Source organism: Terrapene carolina, unplaced genomic scaffold, assembly GCF_002925995.2.
Source record: "Terrapene carolina triunguis isolate 2854851 unplaced genomic scaffold, T_m_triunguis-2.0 Scaffold174, whole genome shotgun sequence".
Classification (NCBI taxonomy): Eukaryota; Metazoa; Chordata; order Testudines; family Emydidae; genus Terrapene; species Terrapene triunguis.
In genome coordinates this window covers 1,205,089-1,226,630 of record NW_020664525.1, presented here as the reverse complement: position 1 = coordinate 1,226,630, position 21,542 = coordinate 1,205,089, and the positions used below count along the sequence as shown (strand labels likewise).

At 42.9% G+C, this 21,542-nt stretch overlaps 1 protein-coding gene across 6 annotated transcripts in view; it reads right to left on the bottom strand.

The window, feature by feature from the left end:
- The window catches only part of LOC112104177 (arf-GAP with GTPase, ANK repeat and PH domain-containing protein 1), a 645,071-nt gene that overhangs the window by 413,457 nt on the left and 210,072 nt on the right, over nt 1-21,542 (bottom strand). For all 6 annotated transcript variants that reach the window (XM_024196351.3, XM_024196345.3, XM_024196347.3 and 3 more), the window contains exon 2: nt 6,358-6,416. In XM_024196351.3, the coding sequence (XP_024052119.1) occupies nt 6,358-6,416 (59 nt within the window). The remainder of the gene's footprint in view (nt 1-6,357; nt 6,417-21,542) is intronic.

Genomic DNA, 21,542 nt, shown 5'->3' with positions numbered 1-21,542 from the left:
GTGCCAGCTGTCCTCAAGTTAAACTAATATAATTTTGTACGTTTCATTTTGTGCTCTCCTGATTGGAAAAGCTGAGCAAAAATGAGTGAATCTTAGCATAATCTTTTTAGTTTTCACCACTGCTCCTGCTGGAAACCTGCGCTATGCATTTTCAGCTGGGTCTAGTCTTTTCTTTTCTCACCTCATCTCAGCAGCAGAATTACGTCGACTTAAGTTACATGGGAATTCAGCCAGCACAACTATTACATAGTGTGTGTGTCGACACTATGCTCTTTGTGTCAGTGGTGCGCGTCCCACTAGGAGCGCTTGTATCAACGCAGAGAACAGTGTACCATGGGTAGCCATCCCACTGTGCAACGTGCCACCATGTAGTGTAGGGTGTTTGGGGAAGGTTTTGCAATGCCTCATGGGTCAGAAACAAGTCATACAGGGATCCCGGGGAGCACGGGTTCAACTTCCCATAATGCAGTGTTTTCTATCCCATAATCTTATCTGTATCCCATAATGTTTCACGCCTCCTTTCAAAATCACCCACACAAACCTGCGCGTCCCATCTCCCTGTCCGCCATCTGTGACAGAGGCATGGATCCTGCACAGCTCTGCACTATTGTGATAAGCGTGAGTCCAGGACAATATCTGCAGAGCCGCAAGAGGAGCTGCGGGGAAATATGATGATGTGGGACATAGAAAAACAATTCAAGGTTGCTGGTGGCATTCATGGAGCAGCTTCAGACAGTGGAGTGTCAGTTCTGGACCCAAGTAACAAGCATGGTCATGCAGGTTTGGGATGACAAGCACTGGCTGCAGAACTTTCAGATGCTCAAGGCCACATTTCTGGATCTGTGTGCAGAGCTCCCTCCAGCATAGCAACACCAAAAGGAGATCCGCACTGACAGTGGAAAAGCGAGTGGTGATCGTACTGTGGAAACTTGCAATGCCAGATTGCTACCGATCAGTCATTAATTGATTTGGAGTTAGGAAATCCAAAACGGGGTCTGTTATGATGCAAGTGTGCAGGGCCTCTAATTGCTCCTGCTAGGATGAACTGTGAATCTGGCCAATGAGCAGGACATAGTGGGTGGTTTTGCAGCAATGGGCTTCCCAAACTGCAGTGGGGTGATAGATGGCACGCATATCCCCATTTTGGCACCAGACCACCTTGCCAAAGAGTACACCAACAGAAAGTGCTACTTTCCCATGGTAATACAAGAACTGGTGGATCACTGGGGACACTTCACCAACCTCAGTGTGGGCTGGCCAGGAAAGGTGCACAATACATGCATCTTGAGGAACACAGGACAGTTCAGAGAGGTGCAAGCAGGGACTTGCTTTCACAACCAGTAGCTTACCACTAGCAATGTTGAAATGCCAACAGTGATCCTGGGAGACCCAGCCTACCCCTTGCTCCCATGGCTCATGAAGCCATACACCAGCACCCTGACAGCACCAAGGAGTGCTTCAACTATAGGCTGAGCAGGTGCAGAATGACAGTTGAACGTGCCTTTGGGAGTTTGAAGGGTTGCTGGCGCTGTCTACTCAAGAGATTGGACCTCAGGGAAAAAAAATATTCCAATGGTTATAGCTGCTTGCTGTGCCCTACATAGTATCTGTGAAGCAAAGTGGAGATGGAGCAGCTGTCTGCTGATTTTGAGCACCCAGATACCAGGGCTATAAGAAGAGCTCAACATGGAGCTATACGGCTTAGGGAGGCTTTGAAAGACCATTTTAATAGTGAGCCAGAGTAGAGAGTGTTGCTGTAATTTGTTCTACCTGTCTTTGCTCTTTTGCAGCCCTGTATGAACCATTTAGTGAATTCTGTGTGTGAAATAATATAACATTGCCAATGCACCGATTAATACTGTCGGTGAATGATGTCAGCACCACCTAGCATATGTTGAGAACTAATACACGTGAATTATGTTTCCCAAAACACCTTTATTCCACAATGATGCAAATAGAAAAAACATTTTTAACTTAAACTTAATAAATTAAGGAAAAAGAACTTATGATGGGGAAAGAACAGTCATTTCCATTTCAAATTCACATACACCAACCATGTCTTTCCCAGGTCAGCATAGTGCAGCTGTGAATGTCTTTAATGTTCCCAGCCCAACGCCACACAGAATGTTGAGGGGCAGGGGGCACAGAGAGTTCCCGGTATGCAGTTCTCTATGGGCTGCAGAGAGAAGCGAGCATAGGATTGTTGAACCTGCAGATCCACCAGAGTCTGCAGCATGGCTGTTTGCTGCCTGAGAAGTGCAAGCATCTCCAGCAGCACATCCCTCTCCTTTTCCTGCAGCTCTCTTCTCCACCCTATCCCTCTCCATGCTGTCTGCAATGGTGATCCTCCAAGCCCTGTGCTTTTATCGGAGGCAGCGGAGGGTTGCAGGATCTCTTGGAACATGTCACCCCAAGTCCTTTTCCTTCTTCTCTTTATCTGGCTTGTCCGTTCTGCTGGTGTGGATGGAGAAACCCTCACGGCCACATTTGCAGCTGCTGAAGATACAATATACAGAAATACCATTGTCAGTGTATTCATGAGATAAAACAAAATTCAGGAGGCTGAACTCACTCCCTTTGATCCACACAAGTTGTTAGCACTACAGTCTCACTTCTCATTGGGATTTATACAGCATGAGCCATGGTGAGCACAGCCCTGGGGTGGGGGGCAAATTGGGGAAATGAGGGGAGACGGCTCACAGGCATGAGTATGCGTGTATAGGGCAAATGAACTGAATATTGGCACCACTTTCCACAGGCAGTGGTGACTATAGCTGACCTCTCACCCCTGAGGGTAATGGGTGAGAGGGACCCTATGCTGCTAGCCTGTAAGCTGCAATGGTTCCCACTCAAGTAATTGCTACGGGGCATGGGAAAGCGTCCTACCACAGGAGAAGAAATAAGGCAGCCCTCCCCAGAAACCTACAGCAGAGGATTGCAGACAAACTCCAGGAAAGTTTCATAGAGATATCTGTGAAGATTCATGGCACATCCTGGTGCACATAAATAGTGTGTTCCGCGGGGCCCCCTCTGCCTAACTGTCGAGGGGGATGAGAAGCAGACAATTACTCTTCCTCTATTATTTGTTTCACTACCTCTTCTAGAGTAAGAGTAAATCAATAGATGTATACTGCTATTTTGTGGGTTCCATCCCTGTAATTTCAAAGAAAACAGCATACTTACCAGAGGTTCTTTCCCCTGCATCAGGATCGACTGTGCTGGACTGTAGGGACTGGCCGGACTGCGCTGGAGTCAAAAACATGTCCTCGTTTGCTGAGCAGCTGCCTCCCCCAATCACCTGTCCCCCACATTCTACTCCTCCTCCACTTCCTCATCCAACACCTCCTCTTCGCTGTTCTCTGGCTCCTCCGAAGTATCCATAGGGCTCTTGGGAGTGATGGTGGAGTCTCATCTAAGGATGGCATGCAGCTCTTTGTAAAAGCAAGTTTGTGGCTATGCACCAGAGCAATTGTTAGTTTCCCTTGCCTTCTGGTACACCTGTTGCAGATCCTTGGCTTTCACATAGCTCTGCTTTTCGTCCCTCTTGTAGCCGTTCTCCTCCATGCCCCAAGTGATCTGCTCGTAGATGTCGATGTTTCTATGGCTGCATCTGAGCTGTGCAAAACCTCTTCTCCCCACAGACCCAGGAAATCCACCATCTCCTGTTTTCTCCAGGCGGGGGAGCATCTGCAGCATGTAGTCAGCGTGGTCAGCAAGGCAGTTGCTAGGTGTACTCTCCAAGCCAGGCAACCAGGAAATGGAATTTCAAAAATTCACAGGGCTTTAAAGGAGAAAGGCAGTTCTCTGGCCAGCTGGCTGCTTGGCAGCAGAGTTCACACTGGTGACCAGAGTGGTCAGGGTGGGGCATTGTGGCATACATCAACTGTTATTGGCCTCCAGGAGGTAAGTAACACAATGTCTACACTGACACTGCAACAATCTAACTACATCGGCCGTGACTCTACGCCACCGGGGGAGGTGATTTTATTAAGTTGGCATAACAGGGCAGTTACGTGGGCGGGAGCGAAATGTAAGTGTATACACATACATAGCTATGTCAATGTAAGCTGCCTTGCATCCAATTAACTGTGTAATGTAGACCAGGAATAAATCCTTGCACAAGCTTACAGAATCATATCAGTTTTGTCTTGCAGATTCTATTTTAAAAGGCAGCAAGAGAGAGACAGGCTCTGATCTGGTTGCACAAGAAAAATATGAGGTGGCAAGGGAACATCTTCATACCCCCAAAACAGTGAAGGCAAGAGAGAAATTCAGACTATCCACCTCATATGCACACATAGCCCCCACGCTAACAAAAAATGGGATGGGGAGAAGACAGAAAAAAGATAAGGAGACAAGAGGTGGAATCCTGCACAAACAGCATGAGATCCTGTTTTCGGCTTTGTTTTCACTGAGGGATAACTAACACACATCAGCTATACCGCTGCAAAAACCTAGTCGAGACAAGGCACTGGAGTTTTTATTGTGAAGTAAATAGGTGAGGTCAGCCACAAACGGGGGTACAGCATTGACCATGACTTTTTACCTTGCAGGTAAAACTACAATGCGCCCTGTCTCCACTAGCTATATTTCTGTAACATCCTAATGTGTATTAGTTATCCCACAGTAACAATGCACTTTATTTTGGGGCAATGAAGCCAAAGCCTCTGTGACTAAACAAAGGCCCCTTACTTACCTCGACTCCTCCAACAATGCCTGAAAGCAGCAAGCATATGCAGCATGCCCAGCTTTTTGAACTGGTTAGTCCCCAAGGTGTTGAACTGTTGGGGAACAGCCAATGCCTACTGTTAACTAGATGTTTGCTACTGTAGGCTCAATTGACATACTATGTACGGTGTAACAGTTTAATGCAGAGACAATAAGTCTATGACCAATTCAATTAGGTAAAAAGTAATAGAGTTTGTCATAAGAACCCTACAGGCAAAGGAAACTCAGAGGAGGCTGCTCTTGTGTTTCTAGTCCCGCTGTACTTAAATATCCTAGAATAAACAGACACACAGCTTAGAGTTCACAGGAGAGTTACTGGGGATTCAATTCTTCTGGGCCACAACAAGATCTTTTTCACTGTAACTTGCTTTATGCTCTGGACTTGAAAAATTACCACACTTAACCGCCAGAGAACTAAACCCACTGACCAGAAATCACTTCAAAAGTCAAATGTGCGCACACACAAAAATTCCCACCACCAAGTTGCAGACATTCAGAGGCAATAAGTCTAATTCCATGTCTTAGTGCTGGGATTATTAGGAGGTTGTCCCCAGCAGGATACACACAGTTCATGCTTTGCATCAGTATCGCCTGGGTGCCTGATAACTTTGAAATCTTCCTGTCCCCATCTGAATGCTGGAAGGAAGTTTTCTCCATCTTCAACCCAAAAGCTGCCTCATTACAGTGAAGGGGAGCTTCTCAGCTATTCTATCAACCCCATCATCATTTGGGGCACCCCAGTTCCTGCCTCTAGTGTTGTTCTTCGGTTTCAAAACAGCAGCTCTGTGAAGTTCCCTCATCTGCGCCATGCATTTTTATCGCCAGATATTCCTTTCGTCAATGGCATCTCCCACCTACACTCTCTTCAAGCTCAGCTAAAGTAATGCCAAAAATAAACAGTTTCTAAAAAGCTGCTTTAATTTGCATTCTTCTGGAACTAACATTAAGACAATCTGGTATCTTGCCTCTCACTAATCTCCAGTCTTTTAGGAAATCAAATGGAGGCCTGACAAAAAGCAACAGAAAAAAAACATTTCAGCTAGACAATTCATTTTGAAATTCTTTTTTAAAACTTGGGAGTGAAAAAAATTGGTCCTATGCAGAGACCCTGGAGGAATCTAAGACACATTCCACTTAAAAAATGATCAATTTCAAGCAGTGCACTAAAACTTGATCTGGTACTACATGTGCCTCCTAGTCCGCCTGTCTGTTTTTGCATTTTAGAATATTTTTATTTTCAAACATTTTTTCTCTCCCACCCCACCCACCCCTTTACTGCAAGGCCTCTCTACTCCCAAAAAACCGAGCAAGTTACACTGGGGAAATGACTACTACACACAAAACACTGTTAATTGCACTAAGTAACCAAGTTGAAAAAAAACAACAAGAAAAAGCATCGTTTTCAATCTCAGTAACATTCTAAGATGTTAAAAGTTTAGACAGAGAGGTCTCTAAGTTATGTCCCATTAATATTTATATTCAAGGTTTAATATCATCTAAATGTTTTTATAAAGGAAAAACCTGGCAGACTTTAAAATATAACCTTACGAATGTTCCACTTCTGTGTAATGCAGTAAGAATGGAATGCAGAAGTAAAGAAAACACACGTAAATAAAAAATATTACTTACCACTTTCAGCTCTGGTACAGATCGACTTAGTGTCCACTCCTGGCTATTTACAAAAGCATCTGTCAAAACAAAACAAAACATATATATATTTAGAAAGGTACACTATTAGTTTAGTAAAGCTGTATTTTTTATTCCCGCTGAAGCAGCCAAAAAAGCATCTAGGCCTTCAAATAATGGAAAAACCAGAAGCCTCATTCAAACCTCAGTAATTTATGTATGCTTCCATCATTGAGGTTCAGATATTACAGTATTTATGTATTGACAATGCAGAAGGCACAGCCATAGCTAATTTTATCATGTGATCCCAACGCGGATTTATATTGCAGTTAGAATTTTAATTCAATCCTTGCAGGTTATGGAAAAACTCTTCTCCTCTCCCTTGTTTCGCCAAAGCTGGGAGTTACCAGGTCAAAAGGGATACAAACAGTTAAAAGGTGACACGATTCTCATGAAGGGGAGTGATAAAACAACTGGGCAAGACTGAAAGACACTCCCCAAAGCAGGAAGAGAATGCGTAAAGGGAAGAGAAAGAGGCTTTGAGGAGGAGTCTATAGCAAGTTAAACCAACTAGGGATCCCAAGAAGAAGGTGAATAGACACCTAGTAAACTAGACACGCATATACTCAGTATATTAGTACAAAAGCATTTAAGACCAACAGATCTTAAACAAAAACATTGCTTTAAGAACGCTGACTAGTAACTGGTTAGCACTTGCACATCTAGAGGGAACAATATTACAGGGTCTGGACATAAATCAGAGCTGCTGTGGTAATAATGTTTTATACACAGGGCCAGACCTGAGAGCAGGGGATCATGCGATTCCACCCTGAGAGCTGAAGCGAGAGGCCCAAGGCTTGGGGGGTTGGCTCAGAGACCCCAAGAGGGGTCAGAGGGGCACTTTAGTAACTGTGACAAGTATCACAAGTGCTTTCTATGTAAAGTTTAGGGCTTAAATAAAATAAAATAAATTAATCTCTCACAAACATATGGCATCAGCAAGTTCTGGTTCTACAGAGCAATTCACACAAACTTTTTCAGAGAAACTGTCCTCTTCGTAGACAACACTGCTTGACTAAAAACTAGAGAGATATAGGTCTTTCTTCACAGCCAACTTGAAAATGTCAAACACGACACCCTAAACTCAGTATACACTAAGTCATAAACCTCTAGTTCTGTTGTGGAGAAACATTTACATTTAAGCAAGTGTTCAGTATCTCTCTTCTCTCGGTAAAGTTTATTTAACTTACTGGAGAAGAAATTAGTCTCAGGCACTGAAGTCCAAGTAGTAGTGCCCTAAATTACTGCACCATAAAAAATTACGACTTCATAAAAAACACAATTTATGGAAATGCTTTACAAACCCCATCTGTGTTCCCTACAAGCTAAGCATGAATTACATGCAAACTTCTCCAGTGACTTTTATGAATCATGGGAGAAATCCCAGAGCCTTCACTATCTTAATGTTTCATTACTCTTATCACATTTCCCCCTCACCAGCCCTCAAAGAAAAATGTAGTTATTTAATACACAATTGGGTATCACTCATTGATTTGGAAGCATTTTCTCTCTCCTTTTTATACTCAGTCCACATAAAACGGTTACCTACCTTTCGCAACTGTTGTTCTTCAAGATGTGTTGCTCATGTCCATTCCAATTAGGTGTGTGCGCCGCATGCACAGTAGCCGGCAGGTTTTTCGCCTAGCGATAGCCATCGGTTCAGGCACACCCTGAAATGGCGCCTCTGTGGTGCCGTGTATATGGTCCTGCCGACCCACCACCTCTCCAGGTCCTTCTTACCAGCATTGCTCCGACAGAGGGGGTCTTGGAATGGACATGAGCAATACATCCCGACGAACGTCCAAAGTGTGGAATTTTTTCTCCCGGCTGTTTGCAAGTGGCTTAGAGTAAAAAAACTGGAAGAAAAATGTCCTGCTGAAGCAAGAGGAACGAGCGTTCCGGCTAACTGTCACAGGCGATAAGAAGGAACTGAAGAGGCGGCGGGTTGGCAGTACCCTATATACTGCGCCCCGAGGCGCCACCTGAACCGACCCAACAGGTACTGCTAGGGGGAAATCCTTCCAGCGACTGTGCATGCAGCGTGCACACACCTCACTGGAATCGACATGAGCGAGCACTCGAAGAAGAATTTTACATTTCAATTCTGCCTTTGAATTCAGATAGTTGTGTTGGTGGGACTGGCCACACCATTTGAGAAATGGCTCCCAAATGTGCAAGTACACAAAACATTCATATCCAAGTATTGTACAGTTCCAGTTCTGTGAAGGTCACGACACCCAAATTCTCCTGATAGGTGTGTGGGGGGGGTTTCTTCAGATGGCAGCCCAGCAGGCTTTGAAATCTTCTGGATTAATTCTACTTATTTAGGTCTCTAAGGCCAGCTATACCTGCTGTTTTTAGGAGTTCTATAGCATCAGAACTCTCACCCAGTCATGGAGGACATACTGAACAGGATCCCTGTTCAAAGATCAGAAAGTCCAACAGTGGACCAAACTTCAAACTGTTTAGCAATATCTATAGCAGAATTTAGGTTGAATATTCTGTTATCCTTATTGTTAGAGGAGAAATTGCTATGATTAATTTTAGCAATATTATTTGAGCACAGCCACTGATCTCAACCACGCGCAATACATAGAAGTTACAGTCTTTGCCCATGGAAGCTGGAGATCTAGACTGAACACATTGCCAGTCAGTCAGGATGCGAGCCTCCTTGGGAAAGAGATGAAGGTCTGACCTCAAAGCACTGCATAAAGATTTGGCGCTTTTGTGTTTCTGGGGGAACGGGGGGCAAAGTGCGGTAGGTTATGTAATATATGTACATAGCAGTACATGTACTGACACTATTGTTGCAAATGTAATTTTCTCAGCTAATTTACGTTTGCGTGTAAAGGACATTTTTTCTAGAACATACATGTTCGTTATGCAACAAGGAAAACCAAGTAAACCAAGAGGAAAAGTAACTAAACATTTTCGAAAGCTTAAATGTTACACAAAATATAGTTCTCCATGAGCAACACTGACTTAAACTGCTTCTGTGCAATGATACAATGCTATAGCTCAGTGAATAATGAATAGAAATCTTTAGTTGTACCAGATACAGACTAAGAATTAGCTCTTTAATTTACAATAGTCATTGGAAGAGACTTTGACAATTATTAGGAGGCAGTGTTGCCAAGTGGATGGTACACAGGAATGGGACTTAGGAGACCTGGAGTCTATTCCCAGCTTTGCTATTGGCCTGCTGGTGAGCTTGGGGAAGCCACAGCCCCTCTGTGTGCCTCAGTTTTCCTATCTGTAAAATGGAGATAATGATCTGGGCCTCTTTTGTAAAGTACTCATATCTACTAACAACAAGTGCTATGTTAGAGCTAGGTATTATTATGACCATGTAGTTAGTCTAAACAGATCATCTAAGTAAAGAACAGGGAAACAGCACAAAGATGATGACTCCAGTGACGTGTCAAAGGTACCAATGAGAGTGGTTTCACATTTTGCATGGGAAAGGGAGAGGGAGAGTAACAGGATGGCAACATGTGACAGGCCTGTAGGCAAACATACCCAGCTAGCCTGTGATTAATTTCACTGGTTCAGCTAGCCAGGGTCACAGCCTAGTGACTACACTTGTTGTGGATTTGGCTGCAGTGGACGGAGGGCAGAAATGTTATGACTCCAACCTCTCTCAAACTGCTAATTTCAAAACCAGAGGTCAGTTAGACCAAACAGTCACCAAAAAAAATTGCATATTTCCACAGATGCCTCCAGTCTCTCTACAGGTCTAGAATTTCCAGTGCAAATATTCAAAATCATGTTTTTGCAACATTTAATATATTCTTTATTTGCACCTCAACACTGACATAATTCCAAGTTTGGCCAGCCTTGGACACCTTTTAAAGTTAATTTCATTTCTGTGTACACTCTAACAGACTAGTTTTGAACTTTCACTGCTTCATGGTGACTAACATTATGAAAACCTGCACATAACCCTGACTTTTCTTAATTCATGTCAACCAAAAATGTCTAGGTAAGTGCTTCTTTCCTTCCCCCTTTCAATTAAAGATATGCCATTTTAAAAAATTATCAAAAAGTCAACACTTTTCTCCACAAGATGCTTAGAAAGTTAGCTTTAAAAGTATATGTGAATCTCAGCAGATAGAAAGCTCAAACAAGAGCAATAACGTTAGAACAATGGTCAAGATTACAATAAAAAGCAAAATCAAACCAAATAAACTAGGAAATGAAAAGTAGCAATCTCACCTGCAACTGAATCAGACCCCCGCAAAAATGCTTTACTTTTCACAGCCGATAAAAGCTATTGTAAACGACAGACAAGCAAATTGTAAAATATGCCATTTAAGAAAACCAAATGCTAAGCTATTTATGTCATTCTATATTAATGTAAGGTTTCAAGAATTAATAATTCTACTGATTTAACCTACTCTGCAATTATTATAGCTATAGGTTTGATCTACTGTATTAATAATGTCAAAAGCAAAACTGTAAAAAGCTACTACTTATGTTTTGGCTAGAAGAGTCCTGAATGGCCAGTGTAAAGCCTTGAGAATCTGCCTCCTTTACAAAACTCAAGCCAAAGGGTCCAGTTTGCAGCCACCTAAGGACGGCTAGATGCAAGTCCTTTAATAAACCACAAGGATGTCTATTGCTAATTCAATGCGAGTATCCTCAAAGTTCAACCGATGTGTCATAAAAGACAACGCAGTATTAAGTATTAGACTACTAAGCAGGCTCAAGTGATTTGTGTAGCTGAGTAACTATTTTCTGCTACTGTGATGTTTTCAAAGTGGCATATTCAATCACCACAAAATAAAAAACAAGAAAGATTAAGTCCCTTCTTTCCTCTGCAATCATGTGGAGTATTATCCCTTGTCCCAGCCATATATTCTTATAAATGTGGGGGTTAGGGGTGGGAAGACACAAAATAAACCAGTATTTCCCTAAATGGGGGAATACACCTTTTGAGGGGGCAGGAAGAATTAGCCACTCCAGAGTGGCACAAACAGGCTTCAGCAGTTCTCCAGACTCTCAGCTTTAATTAAAAAATAGGTCTAGCTGTTATGGTTGCAAAGAAACCCTCCAAAATATGAAACAATTATAACTAATGCAGAGACACTTGCCTGAATTTGCAGAGAGCCTGGGAAAAAAAAAGCTATCTACCTTTTCGTAACCGTTCGAGATGTGTTGCTCATGTCCATTTCAAGTAGGTGTGTGTGCGTCGCGTGCACAGTCATCAGAAGGTTTTTTCCCCTATCGGTATCAGTCGGGTCAACTGTGTATCCCCCTGGAGTTGCGCCTTCATGGAGTTGCCCTGCTGACCCCTCTCCCCCACCTCTTCAGTTCCTTCTTGCCCACTTACTCCAACAGAGGGGTAGGCGGGTAGGTCTTGGAACAGACATGAGCAACACATTGTGCCCTCGTGGCGTACGCTGCCAGAGTGGGGGCAGGTATCTTTGCCAAGTCACAGCACGCCCAGATGCAGGCCGTGATCCATGAGGATATCTTTTGGGACGACACTGGAAGCCCCTTCATCCTTTCCACAATTGCAACGAACAGTTGTGTTGATCTCCTAAACGGCTTAGTTCTTTTGATATAAAAGGCCAGTGCATGCCTGACGTCCAGGGAGTGGAGCATTCGCTCCCGGTTGTTGGTGGGTGACTTAGGGAAGAAAACTAAGGAAAATGTCTTGGTTTGTATGGAATTGCGAAACCACCTTTGAGAGAAAGGCCAGGTGGGGTCGTACCTGAACCTAGTCCTTATAGAAGGCAGTATATGGAGGTTCAGCAGTCAAGGCCTTAATTTCAGACACCCTCCTGGCTGAAGTTATAGCCACCAGGAACACTACTTTCCAAGAAAGGTAAAGAAGTGAGCATGTAGCTAAGCGCTTGAAGCGTCCCCCCCATCAGACTTGAAAGTACCAAGTTAAGATCCCATGCAGGGATCAGTTGTCTTACTTGAGGTACAATCTATCTAGTCCTTTGAGGAAGTGGCCGACCATTGGGTTAGCGAAAACCGATCGACTGGCAAATCCGGGATGGAAGGCCAAGATTGCAGCCAGGTGCGCCTTTATTGACAACACTGACAGGCCTTGCTGTTTCAGGTGCAATAAATAGCCCAGGATAAAGGGAATCAAAGACTGTAAAGGCAGAGTGTCCTTTTGTAATGACCAAATGGAGAATTCTCTTCCACTTAACTAAATAAGTGACCGTAGCAGATAGTTTCCTGCTGCCGAGGAGGACCTCTCTAACAGGGTCTGAGCATGCCAACTCCAAGGGGTTTACCCATGGAGTTTCCATACCGTGAGGTGAAGAGACTCGAGATTGGGATGCCAGAGGTGGCCATGGTCCACAGTGATCAAGTTCAGGACCACGGGCATAGTGATCAGCATGTCCACTGACAGGTCTAGGAGGGTAAACTAACTATTTACAGGATACAAAGAGAAATGTCCACTAGGGGATCGCTTGCCATAGCAAGAGAGAGAAGCAGCTCCAACGACCGTCATGGGAGGTAAGAAGGAACAGAAGAGGCGGGGGGTCAGCACGGCCCTATATATGGCACCATGAAGGTGTAACTCCAGGGAGCTTCACAGCCGACCCGACAGGTACTGCTAGGGGGAAAACCTGACAACCACGCACGCGGTGCGCACACACACCTACTTGGAATGGACATGAGCAAGCACTCGAAGAACATCATCAGCTTTCCTAGAATCATAGCTGGAAGGGACCTAGAGAGATCATTTAAGTCCAGCCCCCTTAGGATCAACTATACCTAGACCATTCCTCACATGTGTTTGTCTAACCAGTTCTTAAAAACCTCAAATGAGAGGGATTCCACAACCTCTTTTGGAGGCCCTATTCCCAAACTTTATTATCCTTAGAAAGTGTTTCCTAATATCTAACCTAAATCTCCCTCATTCCAGATTAAGCCAATTACTGCTTGCCCTACCTTCAGCGGACACGTCTTCTTTATAACAGCCCTTAACATATCTGAAGTCCTTATCAGGTCCCCTCTCGGTCTTCTTTTCTCAAAACTGAACATGTCCAAGTTATTTAACCTTTCCTCATAGGTCATATTTTCTCAACCGGTCACAGATACTAACACAAATAATTTTCTCTACACCACCACTCACACAGGCTAAGGATCAGGTCCATCTGGGTCAGTTACTATATTGCCTGAGGACCAAAGCCTGGAGTTCTTACTCCCACTGGCCAAGATTTATCTAGATGCTGCTGTTAATACTCTAATACTCTATCTTTCTTACTCACTCTGTAGCTTTGGAGACGTCATCTCAGAGTAGGTGAGCTTTGTCAAAATGAACATTGAAGGTTTTCTCTACGCTTTATGTTCACCTGACCAAAATGCTCAGATCTGTGGGCTGTCCCAAACAATGTGCGTCTGGTTCCCTTGCACACATCCATTTCCAGGGCTTGAACCACTGCTCACTGAAATAAATGGCACTGACTGAACAGGCTTCGGATCTGGCCCTATTTGAGGAGTGAACATCTGCATTCACTGCAATGGGTGCCAACCCACATCCCAGTGACGATCACTTAAATGCCAACATCGTTAACTGTTTCACAGCTCAAAGATTGTGAGAAATGAGACAAAGTCTAACCATGAAAACCTACACTAGCATTTCCCAAAGTGTCTGCTCCTGGCAGGGATAGGGTATGGGAAACGTGCACAGGACTACCAAAGGTGGCATGTAAGATGTATAAATTAAGATGTGTTAGGACTTCAGTACCTCATGATAGACTTGAAAAGAAAGTGCAGTAAGGGGAGAGGGGAGGCTCAGGGTACCATAACTTTCATTTTCCTGAAAGGGGACTCAGTTTTCAAAAGTTTGGAAAACACTGGATTAAATTAAGTATCAGTTCCATGGAGTTAGTAAGGACTTGGCATTCCTTTGAAATTTTTTTAATATAAACAAATTCAATAAAAATTCATTTTTAGTATTAAACAATTTAAGTTTTCATTTTCAAAAAGCCACACAATTAACAGATGCATGCTATCAGTTCTAATACAGTATATGGACAAGGGGACACAGTAGCTGCACCTACTAAAGTGAATCGTTTACAAGCTATTACACAGTAAGCATATGTTTTTTCTCCTCTCGCAGAGGTGGATTTATTATGCTGACAGGAGAGAGCTCTCTTCTGTCAGCATAGAACTTCTTCCCCACATGTGCTGCAGCTGTACTGCTGTAGCGCGGCTAGTGTAGACTAGTCCTCAGTAATCTGCTGCGGTAACATTATTCACACTACTTTTCTCTGTCCAAACTGTAGATGGATTTCACAGACATCCAGGATTTTATACACAGTGTAGGGACTTCATTAATCCCAACAGGCCCCACAGTTAGAAATTCCCTGGTTGGAGAATCTTGTAAGGGAGGACTGCAAGCCTGTGCCTGTGCTGCTCCTGCACTTATGTTATTAGAAAAAGGACATTATTAGGACACTGACCAACTCTTGTTTTACTCTGCCTCTGCTCCTCCTGCAAGGCACAGCTCCAACTAGGGAATCATTGCACAAAGGAGCAGCGCATTTGCACCTACAAGAGAGGCAAGAACAGTGGGGTAAATAAAACCAAGACAGCAGAGAGAGAAGTCCGAATGGAATGGAGGGAAACAATGGAAGACATCAAACAGAAAGCAAGGGAGACCTGTGCACAGAGAAGAGAGGAGGCTGTTGACCTGAGTTCCCTCTAAGCTGCGTGGCCGCACAGCAGCCTATTAAGCACCTCGCAGGCGCTCAGGGCTGCGGCGGGGAGAGATGCCTCTCCCCCAGTGCCGGACCTGCCGCGGCAGGGAGACGCGCCTCTCCCCACCGGCCCCAGCCCAGCACTGGACCCACGGCGGCCGGGGAAGAGGTGCCCCTCCCCCAGCTCCAATTCAGCCCGGCCATCACCTCCATATTGGTGCACATAACAAAATTCATTCTGTACACGTGTGGGAAAAATTAGAGGGGACACTGCTGCTGACCAAGAGATAGAATAACAATAATTTGTGAGAATATGCAACAGTTCAGCTTGTGAATCTATTTGATTCCTTATTCCATGGGCCAGCTGAGGCAACAGCATTACAGAGGCAATGAAGTTAGCTGCCAAAGTGAATGGATCATCTTAGTGCTGTGTGTTTAGCTATTCCGTGCCTGCACCCGGAGTGGTTTTCAAACTTTTTGAGCTGAGTCCCCCCCTTGAGTTATATTTTGAGGTTGAGCCCCACCCCACCCCTCCACCCCCAAGCCAGGCAGGTGGGTGCCTGCTGAAAGTGAGTCAAGGGGTGGAGGTGACGCTCCCCTGGACCCCACTGTGCAGAGCTGGCCTGAGCCCTTGCCACCCCCCAAAATAGAAGTCAAACTATGCCTATGCCCAAAGGTCCCACCCCGGCCCGGAGCCCTGAATCGTCATTCCCAAGAGCCTGTACTTTGTGACAGAAAATATGAAGTGAGAAATCATTAGTGGGCATACCAGATGAGTAAAGGAGAATTCAACCAGGGCCCAGTGGTATATTGTACATGCCTGTTCCCCTTAAACACTAAGTGGCAATCCCCTTTCTGACCCCCTTCTCTTCACTAAAAGGCCACCGTAAAAATACTGTACACAAAACCAAGTGAAATCCAGAGGACTGTGCTATTGGAAGACTCTTCTGCCTTTTACGAAATGGTTGCATAAACAGTGGCTCCTGTTTAAATGATTATGTAAATAATGTATTCATTTGGAAATGTTTAGAACAAACAGTTTTATTTTAAGTAGAAGGAGTTAGTTGACAAGCAGTGACTCCATGCCTAACATATCCCAGGACTTTATTAACAATAAATACAAACCTATTGTATAACTGACATTTTGGTTTAAATTGCAAGATTCTTTTATTGTGGGGGGGGGGGGGAGGTTGCATTTTAAGTCTGATCTGCAAGTGACATATGGCATACAACAACAAATTCAATGTCTAATTATTTTCCCTACTCTCCTTCCCCAATCTTAAAGACGCTAGACATTTTATTTAAAAAGCTACAACCGACTAAAAGAGTAATGCTACTCCAGCCCAGAAAATTAAGTTAAGTCTTTGCAAAAGTCACTTATCTTCAATAAGCATAAATATTTTTTCTCTACCCCCCAAAAAAGTTCATTTTTATTATTTTGTCTTTTTAACCTAATTGTGTTTTTGATGGAATATTTCCCCTCTTACTATAAATTAAGGTGGTAATTTTAGAGGGCAATTATGAACTAGAATTAAAAACAATATTTCATGAAGCACCAAATGTTCACCTCTCCTTATGGCATGCAGTACCTCCAATAATTTCAGCAGAAATGACATATGCAAGAAAAGATGAATAAATCACTACGTAAGTGGAAGTTAGAGGAAGAAATATACAGCTCACCAATTAGTACTATAACTCAAAAACCTTGGAATAATGAATGACTGATTCTGAGTTAATTTTGGGCTTTTGAGAACTTAGGTGAGAAAGATCAAAGACTTGCAGGTAAAACAGGACTGACTAGATTTTTAACATTCTTTTCATACAAGGAAAGCAATACAGCTTGAGTTAGTGGGTGTGTTATGTCACAAATTAGCCAGATCCATATACAATTTTTTCCCCATTTTTCCACACTTTATAACATATTAAGGGAAAGCTGGGTTAGTACACAGTTAGTGCAATAAAAACTAAACTAGTAAGTGTGGATTTAAATATACTGGAACAGATTTGCATATTAAAAAGAATCATATTTATGAAGTAGGTGAACTGTGAGGCTTATGTTTGCATTCCTTTAACTTTGGAATTCAAGTGAATGCAATATATAGTGTTTAACAACATAGGAAAGGAATGAATTTTAAAAATAATCACAGTTATGTGTCTTGTCATTTAGGTTATACATTGATTAAAATGTGTATGTTGCCAATCCTTGATTTTTAGAAAGTGAAGGTCAAGTAAAACTATATTCCTAAAATAGTCTTAAAATACATTTCCTTACTTGTGTTACTCACAATGCATTAAATGAATCTGGAATATATATTTTTTGCTAGTTAATTAACACTTTTCATTAACCTTGAACATAAACTCAATTATTTATAGTTTCACTTTCCAGTCCTACTATTAAAATAAAAATTGCAGTAGTATAACTGCAAACACTGAAAAATTAACAACTTTTTTTAAAGTATTAAATGAGATGTTGAGTTGTTTCCCCATGCCCTTACAAAATATAGGTTTTTGACTTAAACTATTTACCGTTTGTATTGAAGATATTAAATTTAGAAGTTAGTGCTGAAATGTTTAACTTCATCTGTATTGTTGACAAACTAGGAAAATGTACATGTGTTTACCTGAAAATTTCCTTTCTTCCAGTAATAATGTCCACAGATCCATTACAATGCGTACTTCAGCCTACTTGTAGCTTAGGGTAGAACCAGACCTGTTGGTCACTAGCAGCGGGGTAATGCCCCACAACCTGAAGTTTCTTCCAGTTAAGTCAACTTCCATAGCCTCAATAATCCAGTTCTTTCCTAAATTAAGGATTGTGTTAATTATACTTTGAAGAGAATGCACAACAATTTATCCTACTGAGGATTATGGGAAATTCTCCCTAACAAACTAACTTAAGTCCATGGATATCAATTTCCACCACTATTCTGGTGGAACCATTTGGGTCCGAGGTGGGACTGATCTGTGGACTTCATTATCGAAAAAAAGGAAATTTTCAGGTAAGCACGTGCATTTTCCTATTCTTCTTTGTGCTGTCGTCCAGAGATCCCATAATGGTATTTTTGTAGCAGTTTGCCTTCCAGGGTGGGAAACAGGATCATGCAAAACCAGACATATTGCATAACCTCCATCTTCCCTGGGAACGTGTTAAGACTGCCAAATATGGGAATGGCTGAACACTGGATGACCAACAGGTGGAATTTTGGTGAATGTATATATTGATAGCCATGTGGCCACCTATTAGATCTCATACAGGAGACAAATACTCTGCCCTGAGATCATCCAGTCCTCAAGAGCATGGACACTAATGCTAAACAGTAGCACGTTGTAGTCACTTGCATGCTGGGATAGCTGCCCATAATGCACCGCTCCCAATGCCACTGCAAGTGCCGCAAATGTGGCCATGCCAATGCACTTGAAGCAGTAAGTGTGGACAGACCGTAGCGCTTCCCTTACTGCGCTCTATGAAGGCGGGTTTAACTCTCAGCGCTCTACATCTGCAAGTGTAGCCATGCCCCTAGCTGAGAAAACTCACAACTATAACATTCATAAGATTGGAGATAGTAGCTACTAGGTGGTCTACTTTAATGGATAGAAAGGAGGATGACATCTGTAGGGAATCAATCTTGAAAAGAACAGACTTTTTGTTTACAAACCCACATTAAGGCCCTCCTAGAAGAACTCAAGGCTGTATTTCAATAGTTAGCATGACAAGATAGGTGAGGTAATATCTCCTCGTGGTGAGAGAAAAGAAAAGACTGTTTCTCTCACAAACAGAGTTGATCCAATAAAAAGATCCTACCTCACCCAACATCTCTTTCTAATATCCTGGAACCGACAGGGCTAAAACACTGCACACTAGTTTAGCATGACAGTTCAACTACAGAATTTGCACCAGTCAGTACAATAAGTTTTATTTATTGACTTCTGAGGATCCCTGAGAGTGATAAGTTCATCTATTTTAACCTGTCTGGTCCCAGATGGAAGATTGATATTGCAATATCAAACCTCAGAGAAAGAGAAATCCAAAAACCCAGCATTAGGTTAATCAAGTCTGAGAGCTGTAGCTTCTTCAGCAGAAAGGTATACACTGCTGCTCACTTGTTCTTATCTTTCCATTGTCCTAGAAACTTGTGGAAAACATGGGAAGGCATACTGCAGACACACTGTCCATCTTTGCAAGAGCTCATTCACAACCTCACATTCTAGATCCTGACACGTGGAAAGGCAACAGGGCACTGTTTCTAGAAGCAAAGAGGTCAATCACCAGTGCACCATATGAGTGAGGATATTCCTGAGTGCACTAGCCACTCTGATAACCAACTTCTGACATGAATTTTTGAGTTCTCTTCCCCCTCACTGGGCAGTGCAGCTTGAGATAGGAAACTTTGCTCTGCAAAGGTTAGTAGGGGTTGATTTTCTCTGCAGTAGGGATGATTGTGTTGTTCTAGGTGATCTATGAAAATTCCAATAGACTTCCTGACTGTCCTGAACAAGACAGATTTGAGTACCCATGTAAGGAACAGTGATCTGTGACTGCAATGAATCATTTTGTTCCCATTGGTGGATGCTGTCCTAGCTCTTTTTCAGGGATCTATTCTTTTAACTCAATTGGGACCGGAATGAGCCCCCTCCGTTATCCAGCTAGCATTTGACATAAGATTCACTCTGCCTGAGTCACTAAAAAGTGGATCCTTTCAAAAAAATCTGATTTGCTACATCACCAGCCAAGGCAGTTAAGAAAATACACTGGAACCTTCATCTGTGACAATGGATATGATTGGGGCAGGATGCAGAAGGAATCACAGGACTTACTAGGCATGTCTCATATGAACTCTGGATCACTGAGGCATATCTGTGTATGGAATCCATATTCCCAATAGGCTCCAATAATATGAAGTGGACTATTGTTTCTGTTATGCCCTGTATTTTCCTTTTCATCTTCTGTTAACATTCTCCTAAGATGACACCTTGGATTTGATAGTATTCATCCTGAACCCAGGCCAAGGACTGACTTCACTGGCACTGTATGTCTGTTTATTATGAACACAAGATATATTCCACAAACCATATCACTGTGTTTGTTTCAGCTTGCTCTCTGCATAAAGCCTTAATCAGAAAAAATTGTCCCGGGAGAGTAATTGAGTTTGCTTGTTCTTTAGAGCCAGTATGAATACTGCCATGATCCTGGAAGAGACTCAGAGCACGTATGAGATGAAAAGGTCTTGATCAAGCTGGGAGTGGGGTGGGGGATGGGAGGGTGGAAGGGAGAACTGCTATACATAAAGAGGAATTATTTGTGGGATGATAAAATGGGAATGTGAAGATAACCTTCCTTTAGGAACTTATTCAGATGTTGGAAGATCAGTGGTTTTCAACCTGGGGTCCACAGACTATGTCTAAGATTTCCAAAAAGGTCCGCATCTCCATTTGCAATTTTTTAGGGGTCTACAAATGAAAAAAGGTTGAAAACCACTGTTGTAAATAGAACCCTCCATTGTTTGTGCCCTACTGTCTGAGGAGAGAAATAATATGGAAAATGGGTTATATTACTCTGATTATACATAGATGGATGGTTTCAATCATGTCCTGTCATGCCCATGGGAATAACACCTACCTGTTCCTGCAATTCTTGCACAACTCCATACAGTACCCCCTCTAGACAACATCCATTGGCTTCATTTTGACCAAACCTATAGGCAGACTTTCTCCCAAACTGAATGAGCCTGAAACATGGTCAAATTCCAGACCAGGCTGGTTGGGAATCATGCAGATAGCTCTGCAACAACTGAGCGTTCCTGTGAACCTTACATCAGCACCCTGCACTTGTTCTAGCTACCAGGTACAGAGTGGTATTTTCTCCGGTTGTATCCTAGGCACTGCTTCAACTTGCCATATGACCAATACTCATTTCTATCATGCCTGGTAGTAGCCAGGATTGTAAGTCAATTTTTCCTATGACTGAATAGTCTCAGCTTTACATAAAGCTTCCCACTGTATCACTAAGATCAGGAAATTGATACTTGAGATCAGATGCTCAGTAAAAACAAAGTCCCTTACATCTGAGTGAAAGAGATTTCTGCCCCCTTATTTTTTTCAGAGGCAGTGCGAGTTTCAGGTTGAGGGAGGCCATGTTTATAATACTGTTCACCCGCATTAGCATTGCTTGTGAAAGCCTGAAGAGGCTCTTTACGGTGTCAGGACAATTCTTAATTCTTTTTTTGTATTGGTCTGATGATATATGAGAGTTTTCATGCCCAAAGGAGGCAAGTGAGGCAATATCTGCACAGACACGGCTTCCGGTGAAGGGCCTATATAGTGAGAAGGCTACTTTATCAGGCAAAAAATTCCCCATTAGCAATACTGAGATCTTGGCCACCGAGGAAATAGCCACATTTACCTTCAGTAATGACACTAGATTGAAATTTGGACTGGTGCACACTAAGGGACCTTATA